The 21,503-nt window shown below is 42.7% G+C and overlaps 1 protein-coding gene across 2 annotated transcripts in view; it reads left to right on the top strand.

The window, feature by feature from the left end:
- RASSF2 (Ras association domain family member 2) overlaps positions 1–21,503 on the top strand; it is a 92,541-nt gene that overhangs the window by 37,995 nt on the left and 33,043 nt on the right. The window contains exons 4-6 of one of the 2 annotated variants that reach the window (XM_089681736.1): positions 4,786–4,937; positions 9,589–9,656; positions 14,082–14,153. In XM_089681736.1, the coding sequence (XP_089537862.1) occupies positions 4,786–4,937; positions 9,589–9,656; positions 14,082–14,153 (292 nt within the window). The remainder of the gene's footprint in view (positions 1–4,785; positions 4,938–9,588; positions 9,657–14,081; positions 14,154–21,503) is intronic. The other variant, XM_089681737.1, reaches the window with a different exon arrangement.

Below are 21,503 nucleotides of genomic sequence, written 5' to 3'. Positions count from 1 at the left end.
ACCAACAGTTCCTAACATGGTTACATGATGCATTACATTCCATGATTACGTTAGATGTAAACACACGATTCAGGAAAACAAAGTAAAATTAAAATGATCCCTTGGAGGGTGTTGATGATGAGTTAATTTTTTAGAAAAATCAGGTGGTATTTATCAGCCACATGTTTTCAGGCAGAATATAAAGAAGGAAATGTGATCTGCCGAATCCCCTATGTGTCATTTGTGGTGGTCTGCTGGAACCTGTCAATGAAAACTGATTACATTATCACATCTCTATAGCCATTTATCATACATTCTATTTTCCAACATAAACAGTAAAAGAACTTGACATTTACTTACAAACACACAAACATGTATGCTCGTGTCATGTTATATGGCTTATCATATAGAGTAAAACTCCTTATAATATAGAAGATCTGACCTGTCACTAGCCCGCCTTTAGGAGGCAATGGTAATGGGGGCAGTGCTATAGCCAGTATACAGTATAATTTGACAGAATGAAAAAAAAGTTGGGTCTAAAGAAGACCTAGTGGCAGATACAATTTTCTGTGCTGCATACAAGCACAGGTTTAGCAATGTGCAGGTATCCACTTGGATTGGATTAATTACCTCTCACAGAGATCCTGGTACTCCTCCCTGGTTTCCTTTTGTTCTCTGGAGATGGGGGATATCTTTGTTCAGGCATCATGCGGTGTGAGCATCAGATTTTATGCAGAGACACTGGTTAAGTGATGACACAACCATCTATATAAATCAGAATTCCTCAACTTTACTACTCCTGAAGGACCCTTAAAAATTTTAAGTTCTCAGGGAACACCTAAATATTGTTTATACATACAGATTATGGTATATTAACATGATGGATAACTGCAGAAAATTTTACATATGTATTGCAGCGTATCTAGAGTATAAGCATATTTGACATTCAGGTTATATAACTTTTAATACCCCACCTACAAAATATTTATAGGTAATCTTCTTAAAATTAAATCACAAAATAGAAGTGCAAACAGTAAAAATTGCAGTCAAAAAAACTTTTTTCACTGCACTTGGTGATAAAACTATAATCAACAATGCAGTATCCACCATGTACTCAAGATATGTTAATACCAATGTGTTGCACTGTATATAGATGAATAAATAACCGGTATTAAACAAATGAACGTGATTACTTCTAAGTGACACATAAACCAAAGTCTGTATTTAAATAAATTTGTGAAGAAAGAATCCATCAACAACAGAATCTTGTGAGAAGTGTGTCCACCACAAGCAAAAACAGCCTCTTACCAGATTCCTATACCCCAAATTTAGGTGGTCTATATGGCTTGAGGCTGTATATATCCCGATGCTGTGATTATAACCTTTGTAGATGTTCCGATGATACGATCTCTTTTCCTTTCTGTTTGCCACAGAAATACTCAAGTACAAATTAAATTCTCCATAGGAAAGTACCATCAAAGATTAATTGATAAAAAAAGGTAATAATTCTACTTACAAAATAATATAGATAAAACCACATATAACAGATGCCGCTGGTGCCGGCTACATCTAGTGAGGATAATTCTGACTAGCTGGCGCCAACAACATTGTGATATATAGAGCTTCATGCCATATAGACCACCTATATTTTGGGGCCTAGAAATCTGGTAATAGGCTGTTTTTGCTTGTGGTGGACACACTTCTCACAAGATTCGGTTGTTGGACGCTTTCTTTACGGGAGAATTTATTTAAATGTGGACTTTGGTTTATATGTCTTTTCGAAGTAATCACGTTCATTTGTTTAATATCGGTTATTTATTCATTTATTATTTGGTTACATTATTCATATACACAGCGCAACACATTGGTATTAACAAGTTAAAATTGAGTGTCTTAATATTGATGGTCAGTGTATACTGGATGCCTTTTATTGGTGATAAATGGAAAATTGCCCTTTTTTGTCATTGTGCATTGCTGAAGGAACCCCTAGCAACCTCTGGAGGAACCCTGGTGGAAAAGCACTGATCTAAATGTAGCTAGGTAAATTTTAGGGTTTTTTTGGCTGCACTGTAGTGAGTTAAGTGCCTGTTGATTGTTTGTTTTTAGTCTGATCAGGGTTCCTGAGCTGGGAGTTTGATTGCTTCTGCCTACCTCTGGAATAAGTTTCCAAGCACAGGGAGGGAGATTCAAATGATCAGCTGAATATTTATCATGCCCTGCCCAATCCCTGGAAGGGGGCACCAGAAGGTGTCTGGGGTGGTGATAAATATACAGGAAGCCTGAGCAGATTGTTCTTTCCTCATCAGAGAGGGTTCCAGGACCCTTGGGGATGCTGCCCCTAGGAGAAGGATCACTGAGATACAAGACTATTGTTTGGGCCTCAGTGGTTGCTGGGCTGAGGGCCTGAGGAGAATTGATGAAGAATTACACTTGCTAAAGGGCACTGTTTCAGAGCCTTAGCCATGGGAGAGACTTTTTTTATCTCTACTCATTTCAGATCTACCTGTGGAAGCTGGGTGGCAGGCAGCTAATGGACACTTACTGGGGACTGATAATTGCACACATTGGAAGGGAATTGATCGCCAGAGATTGTCCTATGGTCTGCAGCTGTGGGGCCTTCCACCTACTGCCTACTCCCTCTTATTTTTGGAGAGGCTGCTATTGAGGGACTAGAGATGTTTGTCCTTCTATTGTAGTTGTTGATCATTTTGGAGTGTCCCATGACCCTAATCCCCTTCCTCCTGTTAAGTTCTTCTGCAAAAAACTCAAAAAACATCCCCTAGACCAGGGGTAGGCAACCTGCGGCTCTCTAGCTGTTGTGGAACTGCATTTCCCATGAGGCATTGCAACATTACAAAACTGACAGTTACAGCTATGACTTGCAGAGGCATGATGGAACTTGTAGTCCTGCAACAGCTGGAGAGACGCAGGTTGCCTACCACTGCCCTAGACTGAGCTTTAATTACACTGTTCAACAGGTAAAAAGTTTTGGGCATAAAATTAGCTAATCTTACATAATTTTGGGGTGCTGAAAACGAAAATGACCCTAAAAAATGTTGATTGGCTCTAGTTTCCATGATATATTCACCCATCTAATGACGTAAGCCATTCAAAATTATGATGCAACTTCAGCTGCATATTGCGCAATTGATACTGGTGACCAATAGAAAATTGCATGTATACTGAGATGATGCAATATTAGCCTTTAATTGCATCACTTCACTGCATAAAAGCTGCAGTATCTGTAGCTGATTGTAGTTCGACAGCGTCTTTACATTTCGTTTTATGCTTATATAGGCTACTCAGTAATGCCTCGAACTTGTGTGAATAAAGCAGATAATTTCTGCTATATCTGCGGTGAAATAACTTTTATCTCACAAAAAAGGAGGATAACAGGAATGATTAAGAAAGCCTACAACTTGTATTTTGGCTGCAAGATAGGAGACCAGGACAAGAGCTGGGCACCACATATATGCTGCAATTCTTGTGGGACGGCACTGGAGCAATGGTTGAATGGAAAAAAGGCATCTATGCCTTTCGCTGTGCCAATGATTTGGAGAGAGCCAACAGATCATGTTAGTAATTGTTACTTTTGTATGGTGCCTCCAATTGTAAAAGGGCTAAATAAGAAGAAAAAGTTATCTGTGCACTATCCAAATATTCCATCGGCAATACGTCCAGTTCCTCATGGAGAGGGGCTACCAATTCCTAAAGCACCAGAATCCTTCGTGGTTGAGTCAAGTGAGGAAGAACCTGAAGCATGTAGTCACGTGCAGTTGTAAGAGATAGCCCTTTCCTCGAATACAAGAGAAAAGCCAAGAGAAGCAAAACCAACACAAACTGAAGACAAAACTAGTGAGAATCCTAAGTATTAAAATGATTCAACTTAGCTTATGGCTATAATTTTTCTTGGTAATCCTATGCAATATATTATGCCATTTAGGCTTTGTTATGTAGTCAATATCACTTGCTTTATATTTGTGGAAAGACATCTATCTATATAATTATTGTGCATTATGTAGTCATTACGCCTATAGTAGAAAACTTTCCGTTTACAGAAAAACTAGAGCCAATTGACAAATTTCATTGTTATATTTGAACTCAGAATGTGAAATTCATTAAGAAATGGATCCTTTTGTTTCCAAAACTGGCAAAAAATAAGAATTTGTTGAACAGTGTTATTGGTGTGCTTAGGACTCAGCTTATGAAGCTGGCGGCCTCTGTGCTATTTAGGGAGAACCTCTCTAATTCGGAGGTGTGCGCTACTCAAATCTTAATGTTCCTGGTTGTGTCTACATATGTTGTCTCATGCTTTGCTCTCAAATTGTGAGCTGTTAGAAGGCTACATTGATGGGATGGTTGTGGGAGATGATCCTGATGCTGCCAGGTCATATTTACCCCAGATTCCTACTCTCAGGTAGACATATTGACTGTGTACTTTTTCATAAAGTGTCAGAAATGCATTAATACAGGCTTGTAAAACGGTGATGGGCTCATCTCCTTCTATAAAAGTGGACCTAATACTGGAAAACAGAACCACAGTGATATCCCAGTCTAGAAATCTTACTAAAAACGTTGTGTCAATTATTAGGGACTGTTGGCAGATTTTTCAATATTTACAGCAGTGAGTCTAATAAGAACGGAAAACTCAGCCAAAAGAAATAAACAGATCAGTGAAGACAGACCACCAGTCCTCAATACAAGGAATAGACAGAGGCACGTCTGTTGTTACTAGTGCTGTCTATGTACACAATTCATGTGAATATTTCTATTTTAATATAAAGATTGCATTCTTCCTCATCACAGGAAGAAGGGGAGCTGATTGTGGAAGGACTGTTGAATATTTTCTGGGGTTTAAGACGACCCATCAGGCTTCAGATGCAAGATGACAATGAAAGAATACGCCCACCTCCATCTTCCACGTCCTGGCATTCCGGGTGTAACCTTCTCACTCAAGGGTAAGACTTTAGAGGTGCTCCTATCTCATGTATAATTTGTCATATTATTTCTCCGGTTATACAGTATATATTGCGGTAACTTCTTTGAACAAGCCAATGAGAGTTCAAATACAGTCACTAAAAACATTCTGATAGCAGACTAAATGACACTGTCAAGCTCTTGGCCATGAAGGGTACAATGTTACCAGATTTGGTATACTGTGAATACAGAATGGCAGGCTGCCAAGATTCTGTTAACATAGTACATAGATAAGATTTCAGTGCCTCTGTTGTGAACTTTCGAAGAAGAATTTATCCACATTGTCTGTAGCTACAAGGGTAAATGGGGGCTCATTTTCAAGGTGCTCTTAATGTGTAAATGTTTTAGCATACATGATCTGGACACAGGTTCTCTTTAAAGTGTATCTAAACCCAAAAACAAAAATATAATTTATTGCAGATACCAATCTGTAGATGTGGTGGATGCATTAATTTCCCTTTTTCAGGCTTTTCCCCTTTTTATTTTCACTTTGTGTGTAAATATATAGCGTGTGTGTCTGTTTTGGGTTTAGATACACTTTAAAGTTTCCTAAAATACAACATGTATGCTGTTTTTATTGTGTTCTTCTGTAACTGTCAAGGAAGATGGAACACTTTTTAGTCCAGTATACCCATAAGTGGCCACTCTCGCTCTTTGTCATAGCTAATAGGTCTGAACTAGGGGAAAACTCATGCCGTGCAAGCTTTGAATGCTTTGTGTGTCAGCTGTCAGCCATCCTGAAGTCATGGAGGGGATGAACAAAGACACATAAAACCTTATTAAGCAAAAAGCACCATTATGCAAGCTCAAGTCCAGCCATTTTGTGTGTGTGTGTGTGTGTGTGTGTGTGCGTGTGTGTGTGTGTGTGTGTGTGTGTGTGTGTTAGGAGAGAGATTTGCTTTGTAGTGCTAGTACTGGGATGAATAACCCATCGTGCACAAATAATACTCTGAATTATAAATCTTCTTTGTAGTAATTCAGAGTATCATGTGCTATCTAGTAATTCAAACTACTTTCTAGAGAATTGAATGTGGTTTTTTTTTTTTTTTTATCTCATACATAAACCGCTTATGATTTAATTAAGACAATTTAATTTATTTAATTGAATTGAGATACATTTAAGATAATTTAAATTTGTATCTAATATGTAAGCAGGGCCCTGTTTTTAATCATTTATTTTACGAAAGACAATTTTCAAGGGTGTTGTGTAACTGCAAATGACCTGATCTGCCATTTTTATATGAAAGTAAATTTTCATTCTTTGCAGTTTCTAATGCTTTCCCATGGAATCAAGGGACCATTTGGATTTTGTAATGAATCTATCCATGGCACAGCATGATTTAATTGTATCATCTAGTCAAATTGCAGTAATTTTAAGGACCCTATCATAATATATAAACAATCTGAATGGGATAGGTCTGTGTTGTTCAAAGCTATTAGCCTGGGTTCACACTGCTACTCGCATGTGAATCGCACAGCATTCTGATGCAATTCACATGCATTTCTGTGTGATGCGATTTGAGCCCATTCGTTTTGATTCCACTAAAAATCAGAAAATGAAAGGGAGAATCTGTTTGGTTGATATGGCCAATGCCAATCTTCTTCCTCTTGATAAATGAAGATCCTGGTATGGAAATCCCGTTAGTTCTGGCTTTATCTGATCGAAGCAGCTGAATGGTTACTGTTCTGGGTTGTGGAAGGGGTGGGAGGCTGGATTCACAAAGCCTTTTTTTTGGCAGTATCCTGTGACTTCTAGATTCCAGGCTCTGCTTCCAAACACAACAAAGAAGAACACTGAGCTTCAGGACATGTGAAAATCATCTGTGCAACTATTTTATGGCTGGAAAATCTTTCCATGATTAGTTTAAGCTGTCCAAAATACAGAGCTTAGCAACAGATAACAACTTCTATTGATGTTTATGCCTGCTGTTCATTTATTGTGCACTATATGTGGGCGAGAGGTGACTTTGTGAAAATAGAAAACAACTGCTGACTTGGGTTTTAAACGTACCATCATGCTTATCCTTGATTAACTGTTTAGTGGGGTTAACTGATCCGGAGCAAACACGCAGACCGTGAAATCTGAAGAATTTGAGCTGCTTGCTTGTTTCAGATTAGTAGTAAAGCAACTGGGAGATTGCATGTGCAGCAGCTCACAGGCCCCCCTTAACACTTACCTGAGCCCCATCCTGATCCAGCAATATCCATGAGAGCCTCAGTTCTCCGGGAACTCTCACTGCTGATTGGCTGAGGCAGCAGCAGGAACCTTTGGCTCCTGCTGCTGCCAATTGCAGCCAGTGAGCCAATCAAGAGAGGGAGGGGGCGGGCTTGAGCCGCAGCTCTGTGTGTGAATGGACATGCGAAGCCATGACTCGGGAGCACGCCTGCTCGGGTTCCCCCATAGCAAGCAGATTGCTATGGGGGCATCCGACAGGAAGGAGGGGCCAGTAGCACCGATGGAGGATCCAGGCTGCTCTGTGCAAAACCACTGCACAAAGCAGGTAAGTATGACATGTTTGACTTTAGTATAACTTTAATATATTGCTGCTTACTAATCATTAGATGTGGTGACTGCATTCATTTTCTTTACGCTTTTTTTTTCTGCTCTTTTAATTTTTTTTTCACCTCTGTTTTCACCTAGCGATCTGGCCAGTAACACACCTTCTGTATTATAATGCCTCAACTCTGGATGAAGGAACACAAGGGGGCACCTGTGGACAGCAGCATTGTCCGTCTGGTTGGAAGGGAGTGTTAGATGTACTAGAAGATTTAAACACACTAACAAATTGGAGCCAAACTCTAGCTCACACTGCAACCTCAAGATAAATTTAGAGCACCTCTTGATGCCAGGGACTCTGCTCCCATAGCCTGCAGGAATGAAGGAGCGAAGGTGTATCAGTATGCTCATCCAGAGCAGCTTGTGCAGTAAATGACTAGGCGGGCAGGGTGAAACACAGGGGGCATGGTTTCTTGAGGGAGACATGTAGGCTGAAGCTTTTTCTTACACATATGTCACACTGGCTGGTTGGGAGAGTGGCATTTCTTTTCATTTAGTCCACTGCAGTTACAGAAGCAGTTACAGCAACACTTTTTGGGGTTAAGGCTTTACATGAATAAAAGCTGGTAATTGTAAGCACCCCTGTCAGTGTTTAATGGTTTGTCTCAGCACTCTACAGCATATGGATACATTCTGCAGGAGAGCTTGCCATTTTGAAAAACCACAGACTTACTTTCCAGATCACCAGGTGAAAATAGAAGAGAAAACTAATGCAACCACATAGTTTAAGGATTGGTAAGCTGCAGTATAGTAAATGTTTGCTTTTGGATGTAACACTACTTTAAGTCATCTGATAAAGTGTATACAAGGGCTCCACCATAGGTAATGCAAAAGTGTGCATACATATTTTTATTAACTTACATAGGTCCTTCACTTTTCACAAGTTAGAGCAAATCTTCTTCTATAGTAACTCTTCTTTTTCATTGCAGGTGAAAAAAAATATTTCCAAGCAGAAGAAACGTGATGTCATTGAGTGCTTACTGATGAAGGTTTACAGGCTGCCCAACATCTACAGAATGTTTATGGAGATGACACCGTTGACAAAAATCACTGATAAGACATTGCTCTTGTCAGTGTTGTCCTCTCGACTCAATGATGGCATGTTGCTTCTGCTTAGAATCCATTATTTACCTGCAATGAAAAAGAGATACTGTATACTAGAAGAAGAGTTACTCTACTGTAGCTCACCCCTGTAGGAGCCACATGTTAAGCCCTCTGAAATGGATTTCTTTCTCCAACTGGCTAGACTACTGCCTTTTCTGCTCTGACACATCCCTACCCATTGGCATGGACAACACCAGATTAGGATAATACTTAGTGTATTCGAATTAGATTTTTAAAACAAACCAAGGTAATGCAGAACTATGATCACATGCTACAGTATACCATAGTTTGTAGACGCTATACCTCAAACAAACCAATTAATATATATTTACTGGGATTTTTTTTTTAACAAAGACATGTAGCAGAATACATTTTAGCCTACATCTATAAAGAAATGTGAGTTTTTTTCTATTTTTTTTTTTATTGGATATGTTTAATATTGGATTTTTTTTTTATTTTTTCAGTTTCCGGTATTTTTTTGTTTATATCCCAAAAAAGAAAAAAAAAACCCAGTGGTGATGAAATACCATGAAAAAGACATATTTGTGTGAGAAAATGATATAAACTTAATTTTCATACAGTGTTGCATAACCGCACAATTGCCAGTTAAAGTAGCGCAGTGCTGAATAGCAAAAAAAAATGCTCTGGACAAGAATGGTTGAACTGGATGGACTTTTGTCTTTTTTTCAGCCAGACTAACTATGTAACTATGTAAGAAGGGAGTAAAACAGTCTGGAGCTCAAGTGGTTAAGAATGAATACTCTAGATTTTGTATACGTGCAATCAAAGGTGTTACTTTTTAAACAAACCCAGAACTGGAAGGAGATTAGAAAAATGTAACATTTTTGTATCTGTACTGTCAGAGAGGACAAAGAGGCATTGACATATTGTACATATGGTATTATTGACCAAAAGATTAAAAGGAAAGACTAACTGGATGGTTTCTGATTGTTAAATGTGTTCTATTCCAGTAAAGCCGCTAAACCCGCCATCATCCCGGATATCCAGGTGACAGAAGCTGAAGACATCACTTCCCCTGGTAAGTGAGAAGGATATTTATTGTGTACGTTTTGATCTTAAAAAAGGCTAAATAGGTAGCCGAAATATCCCACAGTAGTCCCTCTACATATGGCATCATGAAGAAGGATTTCCCCCTTTATACAGTACTTGCATTTCTGCTCTTCATAGGAAGGACCTGATCCATATGCAAGCATTTCCTAAATCTTCAAAATCTGTGCTTTTGTAAATGATGATCCCCTTTATCATACAGTGTCCCAGTTTCCCTAACCATTTGTCTACCACTGTATGTTTATGATGGACATTTATTCCTGCAGTGCTGTTTATATGGCATTGCAAAAATGACCCACAGGTGGCCAGTTTGTGCGTTTAGTTGCTGTGATCTGAGCTGTCATTTGACAGCTCTCATCACAGGCAGTGTACAGAGCCCATCTGAATGGCTCAGCAGCTTGGCACAATCACAAATGTATACAGTTTCTCTTCCTCCATATTACTAATGAATAAATGATCCTTCATTAGTTCCAGATCCCAGATAGCAGTAGATTTATGGTAGGAAGTGGATGGATTGTGGGCAGGGCCAGCACTACAACTAGGCAAACTAGTCAGCTGCCTAGGGCGTAGCCATGGCCAGGGCCACCGATTATGCAGTACAGCCGGCCCTGCTGTAACATTAATTATATTTTCTTGGGCCCCTTCAATTCACCAGAGGGGCCCAGGAGGCTAGGAGCAGATAGACACTCGGCAGTCGGAGATGATGAGGGCACAGGCAGCAATGGGAACCTGGTGCACAGGCAAGCTCACAATTTCTGTTTTCTGAGGCACAGAGATATAGCCATACACTATATACAGACAGACAGACAGTTTTAGGGACACTAAAAATGTGCGGCTGAGCCACACTTTTACCATACCCCAACCACTCCCCATTATGCTGCAAAGGCACTGCCGATGTAGTTTGCCAATAGTGGCTGGCTGTTGTGTAAATCCCCCAGCTTCTGTACTATGGTGGCAGTGCTTTTGCAGCATAATGGGGATTGGTTGGGGACAGTAAAAGTTTGGCACAGCTGCACATTTTTAATGTCTTTCAAACACAAGTATAAATGAGAACTAGCATTTCATTGAGTGTGTGTAAATCAGGTCAGGTGGAAATGATCCAATAGCTGTTAACCTCCAGATCGCTTCCACACCCTCCTATGCCCTGCCATGTTTCCCAGGTCCAAGCTCCCACCAGCACACCTGGGACCTACATGGTGGGTGCCACTGATAGAAGGGAGGGAGATCAGAGAACACCTGTTCACTGATGTCGCTAATCTCCCCTTCTTGTTAATGACGCAGAAGCAGCGTGTTACACCCTGATTGCACTGAGAGAAACTTGGCATGCGATTTGCATGCCATACGACTTGCAAATCATATGCCAAGTCGCACCCTATTGTCCGCAATTACAGCGGTCATATCTAAAGTAGTACATGCACTACTTTTGGGGCAATTTGCTTAGACATATGTGTCAGATGTCTTGCAAATCGCACCTGAAATCGGCATGCCGCCCGACTTTGAAATCGTGCGACTTCACTGTAAGTCACATGACTTCAAAGTCGAGTTTGATGTGACCAGGGGGTAAAATGTCACTTCGGGGTCCTGGTATCCCTGTCCCCAGCAAACGCAAATGCTCCTGCACTTGGGGATGGACTCAATGTAGGCTAGGACCACATCATGAATGTCCTGGAATATGCACACCTTGCTGCCCTTAAAAGACTGGGGAAATCCAAATATACTGAATGGAGAAAGAACAAACAGAGGGCGCACCGTAATAGGGAGTGTAGACATCCAATAGGCTGACGCTTTTCGAGGGCTTGCCTCTTCCTCAGAGCCATTGAGGAAGAGGGAAGTCTTCAAAACGTGTTAGCCTATTGGATGTTTACACTCCCTATTACGGAGAGTCACGTATCGCGGTTTTGACCCAGCTGCTCTTTTATGATGTGCCTTTGACTTTACTGTCGTTTGTGAGTACAATACCTATTTCTATCTCTTATTAAACATTTTTTATGGTAATGCACTAGGCCGGTGCGCCCTCTGTTTGTTCTTTCTCCATCCCTGTCCCCAGGAAGGAGTGGATGGTGTTAGCTGGAGATGAAGCTGTCTCCTGCAAATCTAAGCCAATCTGTGAAAAAGAGGCATCCAGCCAATGAGGTTCCGTGCAAGCCATGCTGTCTGCAACATCCGTTCCTCCCAGCTCCCCAGTCAGTCTCCACATGGAGCTAACATTGGCAAGGATTAGCTCTGTGTGGAGTTTTATTTTTTTTTTATTTTTTGGGGGGGTTACAAGTAGCTGGTCTTGCTTAGGTCGCAAAATATTTTTTCATCAGCCCTAATTGTGGGATTGTTTAACTCTTTCACCTTTCCTGTACATGTTATCTCAATCCTGCCTCTGTGAATTGCATGTTAACCCTTCACCTCCCTCACCCTGCACATTAACCCCCTCATTTTCTCCTCCCAATGTATGTGACTGCTACATTAACCCCTTCATCTGCTACTTCCTCAGTGATCTGTACACTTAATGTATCTAATGCACCATGAACCAGCTTCATGCTCCAGCTGCTGAAAGAAAACCAATGCAGGGCAAAGCAACAGGTTTACTTTAATTCTCAATTCCTCAGCAGCACATACTCTCCTTTAATTGCTCCACCACCTCTCCATAAAACTGCCAGGAGAAAAGACACGCCATAATACTACCAAGTACAGAGAAGCATCTGATTTGCTCCCTTCCCTTTCATGTGACAGCGCTGCTGATTGGCCAACAACTGTCACATTGAGAACAGTCCTCAGTCTTGTTTAAACTACTACAGGATTGATCCATTGCTGGTTTTGCTGGTAAGTGCTGGACGATGGAAAAATGAAGGCTAACCTGTAGCATTTTCCTGCGTGACCATAGCACAGGTTCACTTTAAAGCTGCAGTTTAACTAAAAACAAAATCCATACAGCTTAAGCCCTGGTTCACACTGATGCGGTGCGGAATTTGCAGCGTTTTCAGTGCGAATTCCGCACCGCATCAGAATCACACCCCGTTCGTGCGAACTGCTGCGGGTGTGTATGTTAACACCCCAAAAGCGGTCCGCAAAATGCGGTGCGATGTGCAGAATCGGATTGCATAGGTGTGAATACCCATGAGATCCGATTCTAATGCAGACCCAAAAAAGGGTCCTGCATGTTTTGGGTGCGGTGCGATTAGAGCCATACAAAATGTATGGCTCCAATCGCACCGCACACAAATCACATGTGATTTGTACAGGAATGCGGTGTGGTTCCTGTGCAAATCACATGTGTTATACGGCACTGCATGTATGTGAACCCAGGCTTAGTCAGCTCACTTACATGTAATGAAGTATATCCCACATTGTGCAAGCAGCTGAATCCTGGAGAAATATTCACTACAGGGATGCCTGTCCTCTTCTTGGCTCTGAACTTCTTGGCAGTGGTTAATAGCTTCGGTCTTCAAGCCACAGCTAAAGGGGTCCCCACAGTCCTCCTTTACAAAGCCTAGGCCAGCAGTGGGGCCCGGGCAGCAGGCGAAAATGGATGTGGACAGGGAGAGCAGTTACTGGAACCCATCCACTGTATGGATCTCTGCAGCAGCTGAAAGTTGGCGGGAGGGAAAGGAGAAGCCAGCTTTCAGCTGCTGCAGAGAGAGCCACACAGGGGACGCAGTTCCATTAATTTCCTCCCACCATGTCGATCACCTTCCATGTGCACCATCCTCTTCCCCCTGCTGCCCTGGCCCCCATGTGCTCCCACCCACAGCTCTGCTGGCTTCAATCCGCCCCTGCCGGCAGCTACACGCACATAGGGGGATGTTTCAGGATGGAGAACAGGGAAAGGGGCCTGTAAATATGTCATATTCACTGGCCCCTTTTTTTTTTATGAATGAACAAAAAGAGTGAGCAGTACCGATCACTCACTGTGTTCGTTCATAATTGAAGCATGGTAAACTGTGTTAATTATGCTTCAGTTTATGCATGAACAGGAGGCTCTGTTCATTCACTGTCTAGTGCAGCTGTGGCTGTAGAGAAAGGAACTGAGGAATCAGTATCCACCGTCCCTTTCTCTGTTTCAAAAGCTTGACATCGGGTCTGTTTAGACTCCTCATGTTTCACCAAATGATGCCCACATAACAAAACCTAGTCTAGTGTACACACAGCTCCAACCGCATAAAAACAAACAAAAAAACATTGATCCACACGGTACAGGCCAGAGCATCCATGTGAATGTGCCCTAATACTTCATTCACACAACACAATGTGGGACATACTTAAAGATAAGTGATGTGGCTAAAGTAAACGGAAGCTCCCCAGGTGTATCTGACTAATGGTTGTAGATATAAAAGTCCCTTTCCCACCTTTTTCAGCCTTGTAAATCACAGGGCCTCATTTCCACAGTTTGTTCTTATCATTTCAGAAGATTATAGAGAACACTTACATCTAAACTGCTCAGCTGCAGCCTCATATACACCAGCACGTGATGCTTCAGGTAAATGTTGAAGTCGCCAGCTTCTTTCAGCTGTGTAGTTTGGCAGAATCCATGTCCTGTTAGATATATCCAGATTCTCTGTCTCTTTCAGTTTCAATGGGAATTTACTGTATGTAAGACGCCATTATAAGGCACAACATGTGTACGGAGCATGTGATTTACTATAATCACATGTACAGCTATGACAGACTTGGTAACAATAGGTCACTTGTGTGCTGTATCTGGAGACACAAATATGACTGCTTTCACCTTGTACCATGTTTACGAAAGAGCCCTCAGAATTTTGAGAATTTTATTCAATAATTTTTAGGATGGTCCCAGGGCTCTTCCATGCATATTAAACTGATTCTAAAGGATTAAAAAACAAACAAACATGTCCTACTTAATGTGTAATGGTTTTGCACAGTGCAGACCTGATCCTCCTTTTTTCTGGTCCCGCACTGGCGCTTTTGGCTCCTCCCCCATGCTGAAGCCCCCCCATAGCAACTTGCTTGCTATGGGGGCACTCATGCGGGGGCGTTCATGTGGACTCGCTCCTGAACTGCGCTCTTTCTCCATTGACACACACAGCACAACTCGGCTCCACCCCCGCTCTTTTCCTTTCTGGCTGTGATTGACAGAAGCAGGAGCTAATGGCTGCTCTCTCTCTATCCAGTGAGGAGAGAAAGAGAGCTGAGAGAGACACTGCTATTGTGCACAGCACTGGATCAAGATCAGGCTCAGGTAAGTGTATGTGCAGGTGACTGCAGCTGCGGGACCCACATCTGTTCCTGCAGCCACAACCACCCACACAGAAAATGCGCTGCCACTCAGATGCGCACAGGTAAACTGGAAATTGCAGCCTCTTTGCGCACTGGGATTCACACTGCACTTGCGGTTTCTGTGCAGGCTGTGATTTAAAAAAATGGAGCAGGGACCTTTTTCCCTGCAGTTCAGGAGGCACAGCAGCCATGCTCAGGTCAAAGGTTGCTTGCATAGCAGCAAAGGTGTGAAGCTAGCCTTAGGGGGCTTGGGGGGGGGGAGGGGGGGCAGCAGCACGCAGAAGGTTTTTTACTTTAATGCATAGAATACAGTAATGTAAATGCCTTTTACCTTTAGAACCACTTTAATGATGATCATTTATTGCTACTAAAAATATAGATCCCTCAAACTAGAACATCATGCGAGGAGTCTGACATCGAAACTATATGCTGAGATGCTGAAATGTGTTTTGCACTATATTCTTCTACCGAATAAGAAGCTAATTTTAAACTCTTCGAAGAGCCCAACTTTAATATTCTGCAAGTAATTGAAGATCCTCACCCAACACTAATCTCAAATAAAAGCTCTGGGCATACTTTATGCCTAAAGCCTCATACGTGCAATAAGAATATTGAACAAATGATCGTCTGGTTTTTTGGGGGTTTTTTTTGCATGCTAGTCTCATTATCAAAAATGAATAGGTTATTAGAGTTACGAAAATTCTCGTAAGAATGCAATTCCTGCAATGATGTGATGTATTGTAATAAATTCCATTTCCGATCAAGAGTGGTCTTGGTTACTTGATATTTTTTACGGACGAATACTGTACTGATTAAACGAAAATCTTTTTTTCTGTTATCGAGAGAAATTTTCGTGGTGGTCCTTTCAAAAATTTTGCATGAACTGTCGTGATGGGCTCTCTAAGCTGTGTACTAATGATCAGAATATCGGACGATCGCTGCGAAAATGGTATTTTCCTCCAATTTTCTTATTTATTTCAGGTACTTATATAGCGCCATCAATTTACACAGCGCTTTACACATATATATATATTGTACATTCACATCAGTCCCTAACCCTTAGGGGGCGTACAATCTATGGACCCTAACTCACATTCATACATACACATACTAGGGCCAATTTAGACAGGAGCCAATTCACCTACCAGCATGTTTTTGGAGTGTGGGAGGAAACCGGAGTACCCGGAGGAAACCCACACAGACACAGGAAGAACATGCAAACTCCAGGCAGGTGGTGCCGTGGTTGGGATTTTAACCAGCAACCCTAGTTCTGCCAGGCGGAAGTGCTAACCATTTAGCCACTGTGTTGCCCTTATAGTGTGTACTATGCATTAAGCCTTTCCTACATTGCCAAGCCATGTGGGACCTTGCTGTTGCAAAATCATCCCCAGCGTTTGCCTTATTTTCCAGTTTGTTCATTCAGAAAGGTGTCCCCACTGCCCAAGGCAGTTTGCAGTTTGAGGGAAAAAAGGCTCAATAAACTAAGCTATAATGTATGTGTTAATTGCAGCCATATGACTGTTTTCAGTTCACACTGGCTTTCATTACTGAATATAAGTTAAAGCGGAGTTCCACTCACACTGTGAAAAAATAAAAGTCAGCAGCTACAAAAACTGTAGTTGCTGACTTTTATAAAAACAGCCACTTACCTGTCCCTCGGTCCCGCAGTGTCCTCCCCTCAGCCCGTTTCACCGGCTGGTCAGTGTTTTGGGCGCTGGCATCTTCAGTGTGGGTACCCGGTTGTGACAGCTTGTGGGTACCCAACAGTGACAGCTTGCAGCTTCACAGGCGGGTGCCCACTGCGCATGCGTGAGTAGCGCTGCATTTCCTGAATGGCCCCGTAGTCTTCTGGGACCTGTCACATGTCCCAGAAGACTACGGGGAGGGAGGGTAGGAGGACAACTTCTGCTTCCGATCACCTAGACGATCGCAGTGGGAGTGGGTACCTGTCAATTTCAGGTACCCGCTCCCCAAAGGTGCCAATCCTTAATGGGGAGTGGAGGACCAGTCTTTAAAGTGGATCTTCCCCTTTTGGGTGGAGCTCCGCTTTACATAAAAAAAAAAAAAAGGTTGTTATTGTTTAGTGAAATGAGCCTACAGTTTAGTGACCTGACCCTATTATGTGTTACAAGTCTTTACTGTGGGACAGACTAGAATGAATTATCCACTCTTATGTCTGATGGTGTCTTGTGAAGTGATGGAGTTGTTCTGTACTAATCAGCACATGAGCTTAATAGACGTTAGAACACCCCCTGATTTTGTTTTTCCTGGTGGTACTCGGGTGTGCATTTTTAAACCTTTTGCAGAGCTATTCATCCTATGAAACTGTATACACATTTTTCTTCAGGTTGAATGTTTTTCATTCATACAGAATAGTGCGAACCAGAAAAATACTGAACTATAGTAACTATAGTAGATGAAGCCTATGAAATAAACACCTATTTACTATGATCATTGTGACGGGAGTGACTTTTGGGGGTGGGGGGACCTCTGTATCATCTACCCAAATTCCCATTATGTTTAAGGCACCCTGTGCCTGTTAAGGGTTACAGGGTGTGTATGTGAATGTCTGAGTCTTGTGTATAGTGTGTGTTCCTTTGTCTAGTCCACATGGCTGTCCATTGTCTGTTTGCCATGTGCTACCCCCCATTGTGCTGTGTCTTCCTGTCCAGCCAACTATTATGGGATGTACTGTTTGTGTATTGGTGTGGGGGTTGGTCAATATCCTTTGCCATGTGTTTCATCCCATTGTTCTGTGTCTTGGGTTGGTTGGGGTGGTTCCCTGTAGCCCTTCTCACTGATAGGGTGGGCTGATGATGTATTTCCTGTCCCTGGTTGTGTTTCCCCGCCCTCTGTATATATTCTGTGTTTTGTGTTAAAATAAAGAGTTGGCTTCCTGTTTTAAGAGCTGGGTGCTGTCTTTTTCCTGAGGGATTTTAAGGGTGTGGTCCGTGGATGGTGTTCGGACAGGGAAGCTGCGGTTCAACGGAATATACCCAAATGCAGTCGGGTACCGGTTCCGTTACATTGGTGGCAGCGGTGGGATTGTGCTCCCAACCTGTAAACACATCCAAACCATCACCGGGATCCAAGAGCAGGAGAGGAGAGACAGATACCACCCGCAGATATGGAAACAGAGGTCTTGTGGCGGATGCAGCAAGTGCTGGCTTATTTAGATGACCCGGTTTCTACATGGGAAGAGCGTGAATGGAGAAATACGTCTGTCCAACAGCTGGATGAGGGTGTGGAAGATGGAGCAGTCAGCGCATCCCTCCAATTACAGATCCCAGGATGTATGGATCTAATGGATTTTTCGCTGGAGGATGTTATGGATGATGAATCACCTGCAGTCTGGGACATCCAAACCACCACCAGGATCCAAGGTTCAGATAGCAGGAGAGGAGAGATACCACCTGCAGCTATGGAAACAGAGGTCTTATGGCAGATGCAGCAAGTGCTGGCGTATTTAGACGATCCTGTTTCTACATGGGATGAGCTTGGATGGAGGGACACGTCTGTCCAACAACTGGATGAGGGTATGGAAGATGGAGAAGTTGGCTCATCCCTCCAAGTACAGATCCCAGAATGCATGGATCTAATTGATTTTTCAATGGAGGACGTTGTGGGTGATGAGTCACCTGCCAAAGTGCTGGCACTGGACTCAAGGGTCACCAGCCCGTGCCCTGGACATTTAGCCATTCCAGAGACTGGGGATTGTACTGATTTTTTTTTTCTGAGGAGGAACCAGCCGGCGAGCTGCCAGCTGCAGCGCTGACAACCGGACAGAGGGTCCAGGACCGCTGCCCCACACCTGTGGTAGTTTCAGAGGCCCAGGGTGAGAAGGGAGAGGAGGTTGTTGTCCTCCCTCCCCCACAGTCAGCCAAAGTGGAGGAAACTCTTTTCCCTCCCAAGCCAGGATCTGTGCACCAGGGGGACAGTGACAGAGGAATGCCATCCCAGCAGTAGATCCACAGTCTGGGAGTGGAGGAAGGCAGCCTCCCTCCCCCGCGGTTAGCCGGAGCAGATGTGGGGTCCCCAGCAGAAGCGCTGGCACCAGGGCAGAGTGCCGCTGGCCTCTGCCTAGCAACTACAGTCACCACTTGGATACCCCAGGGATGCTGGGCAGTCGGCCCAGATCCCCCACAGAAGGATGAAGGCGGCCCAGCCACCCTGTCTTCTCTCCAGCGGCTGAGAGGATTTCCGGGAGAAGGACCAGTCCGTACTTCTCCCCAGCGGCGGGTATGATCTACGGGAGAGGCAGAGGTTGGCTGGGTGAGTAACGTTTGGTGTGGGACAATTTGCATGGGGTACTGTGCGGGTGCTGGCATTGAGAGACTGGAGGTGCAGAGTAACTTCAGAGTACATCCGTCTGGGATCTACTCCTGCGTTACTCTCCTGCTGAAAGGGGAGATAGGTGACGGGAGTGACTTTTGGGGGTGGGGGGACCTCTGTATCATCTTCCCAAATTCCCATTATGTTTAAGGCACCCAGTGCCTGTTAAGGGTTACAGGGTGTGTATGTGAATGTCTATTATGGGATGTACTGTTTGTGTATTGGTGTGGGGGTTGGTCAATATCCTTTGCCATGTGTTTCATCCCATTGTTCTGTGTCTTGGGTTGGTTGGGGTGGTTCCCTGTAGCCCTTCCCACTGATAGGGCGGGCTGATGATGTATTTCCTGTCCCTGGTTGTGTTTCCCCGCCCTCTGTATATATTCTGTGTTTTGTGTTAAAATAAAGAGTTGGCTTCCTGTTTTAAGAGCTGGGTGCTGTCTTTTTCCTGAGGGATTTTAAGGGTGTGGTCCGTGGATGGTGTTCGGACAGGGAAGCTGCGGTTCAACGGAATATACCCAAGTGCGGTCGGGTACCGGTTCCGTTACAATCATCTCCATCTAGTGGCCATAATGCAGTAATTTCCTGATTCATGCTATATGTCATGTACCTGGTAGAGACCAAACTGATGAGAAGACGCTCCCTATATACCTAATGTTCTGTTTGTTCCCCCGAGATTGTCGACAGGGTAGGACAGGACACAGAGTTGCATGGGTACCTGTAGTAACACCTGGCCTGAAATGATTCTTGTGATGAAGTAGAAGAACAGGAACTTTTGCTGGATGTCATCACAGGGCTTGCAGATGCAGGAGGCAGAAACGTGGCCAGAAGGGCAAAAGTTGGAACGGGAAAGCAGCAGAGGTACAGATTCGGAAGGCAAGCACGTACACAGTAGCCGAGTCAAGGTGAGTATCACACAGGCGGATGATGAGCCAAAGGGATCAGATGGGAAGTCAAGAAGCACGCTAGAGGTCAGGTACCGGAGTGTATGAGATCAGCTGTAGTCAGAAGGCAAAACAGTGTATGTCACAGGGACAAGCAGGGTCTGGTCTTAGGAGTTAACCACTTAGCAATGTTCTTTAGTTGTTTAGTGCTTTAAGTAAGCCTCTGGGCAGCAAAGTCAGTTCAAATGTGCACACATAAGCACACGTGTAGATGTGTGCACAGCCGTGATTCTGTGCATAGACCATTGTGGACCATTCTGCATACATGCACAGTTCTTTGAGCAAGGACATGAACTTGGTCTTCCTAACACTACTCTTATCAATGCAGAACATCCAATTCTGGAGCACAAATAGCTTGGTAACTGTTAATTTTGCTGACATTTGCTGTCCGCTTTCCTGCTGGGGAAATTTAATGTCTTTTCATCACCAAGAGAGGAAGTGATGAGAAATCTCTCCAATGATGGCCATATTTGTGGAAGGGTTCTTCCAGACATACAGTGGGGAAAATAATTATTTGATTTTGTAAGTTTGCCTCCTTACAAAGAAATGAAGGGTCTATAATTTGTATCATAGGTGTATTTTAAATGATAGATCAAATGATCTTGCATAGAGCTCCAGACCGAGGGCTATTGATGGTTATTTTGTATTTCTTCCATTTGTGAATAATCGCTCCAACAGTTGTCTCCTTGCTGATGGTCTTGTAGCCCATTCCAGCCTTGTGCAAGTTTACAATCTTGTCCCTGAAGTCCTTTGACATCTATTTGGTCTTGTTCATGGTGGTGCCCATGAAATATATACTGTGGACAGGTGTATTTTATACACATAACGAGTTGTCATTAGGAGCAACTTCTTAAATTGACAGGACTAATATTTGTACAACATGAGAACTGGATTTTTGGTTGATAGTCTGTCTCTATCATTTAACCACTTCAAGTCCAGACACTTACACCCCCTTCCAGTCCAGGCCAATTTTCAGCTTTCAGTGCTATCATACTTTGAATGGCGGTCATGCAACACTGTACCCATATGAATTTTTTTGAGACATATAAAACTTTATTTTGGTGGCATTTATTCATCACTGGGATTTTTATGTTTTTTTTCTATATAAATGAAAGCCAAAAAATTTTGGAAAAAAAAAAGTGTTTTTCTTATAAAATTTTGCAAATAAATAATCTTTCTTGGCCAAAATGTCTTCAACTATATTTTTAGTAAAAAAAAAATAACCCAAATTAGTTTATAACCAAAAATCATAATTTTAAAAAAACTTTTACATTTTAATCTTTTTTTTTTTTAATCCTTTTTTTTTTTTTTTATAT

Source organism: Staurois parvus, unplaced genomic scaffold (genome assembly GCF_062004578.1).
Source record: "Staurois parvus isolate SC_StPar_1 unplaced genomic scaffold, SC_StPar_1.0 ptg000276l, whole genome shotgun sequence".
Taxonomy (NCBI): domain Eukaryota; kingdom Metazoa; phylum Chordata; class Amphibia; order Anura; family Ranidae; genus Staurois; species Staurois parvus.
The sequence above is the reverse complement of the archived record's forward strand: the minus strand, read 5'-3'. Positions and strand labels throughout refer to the sequence as shown.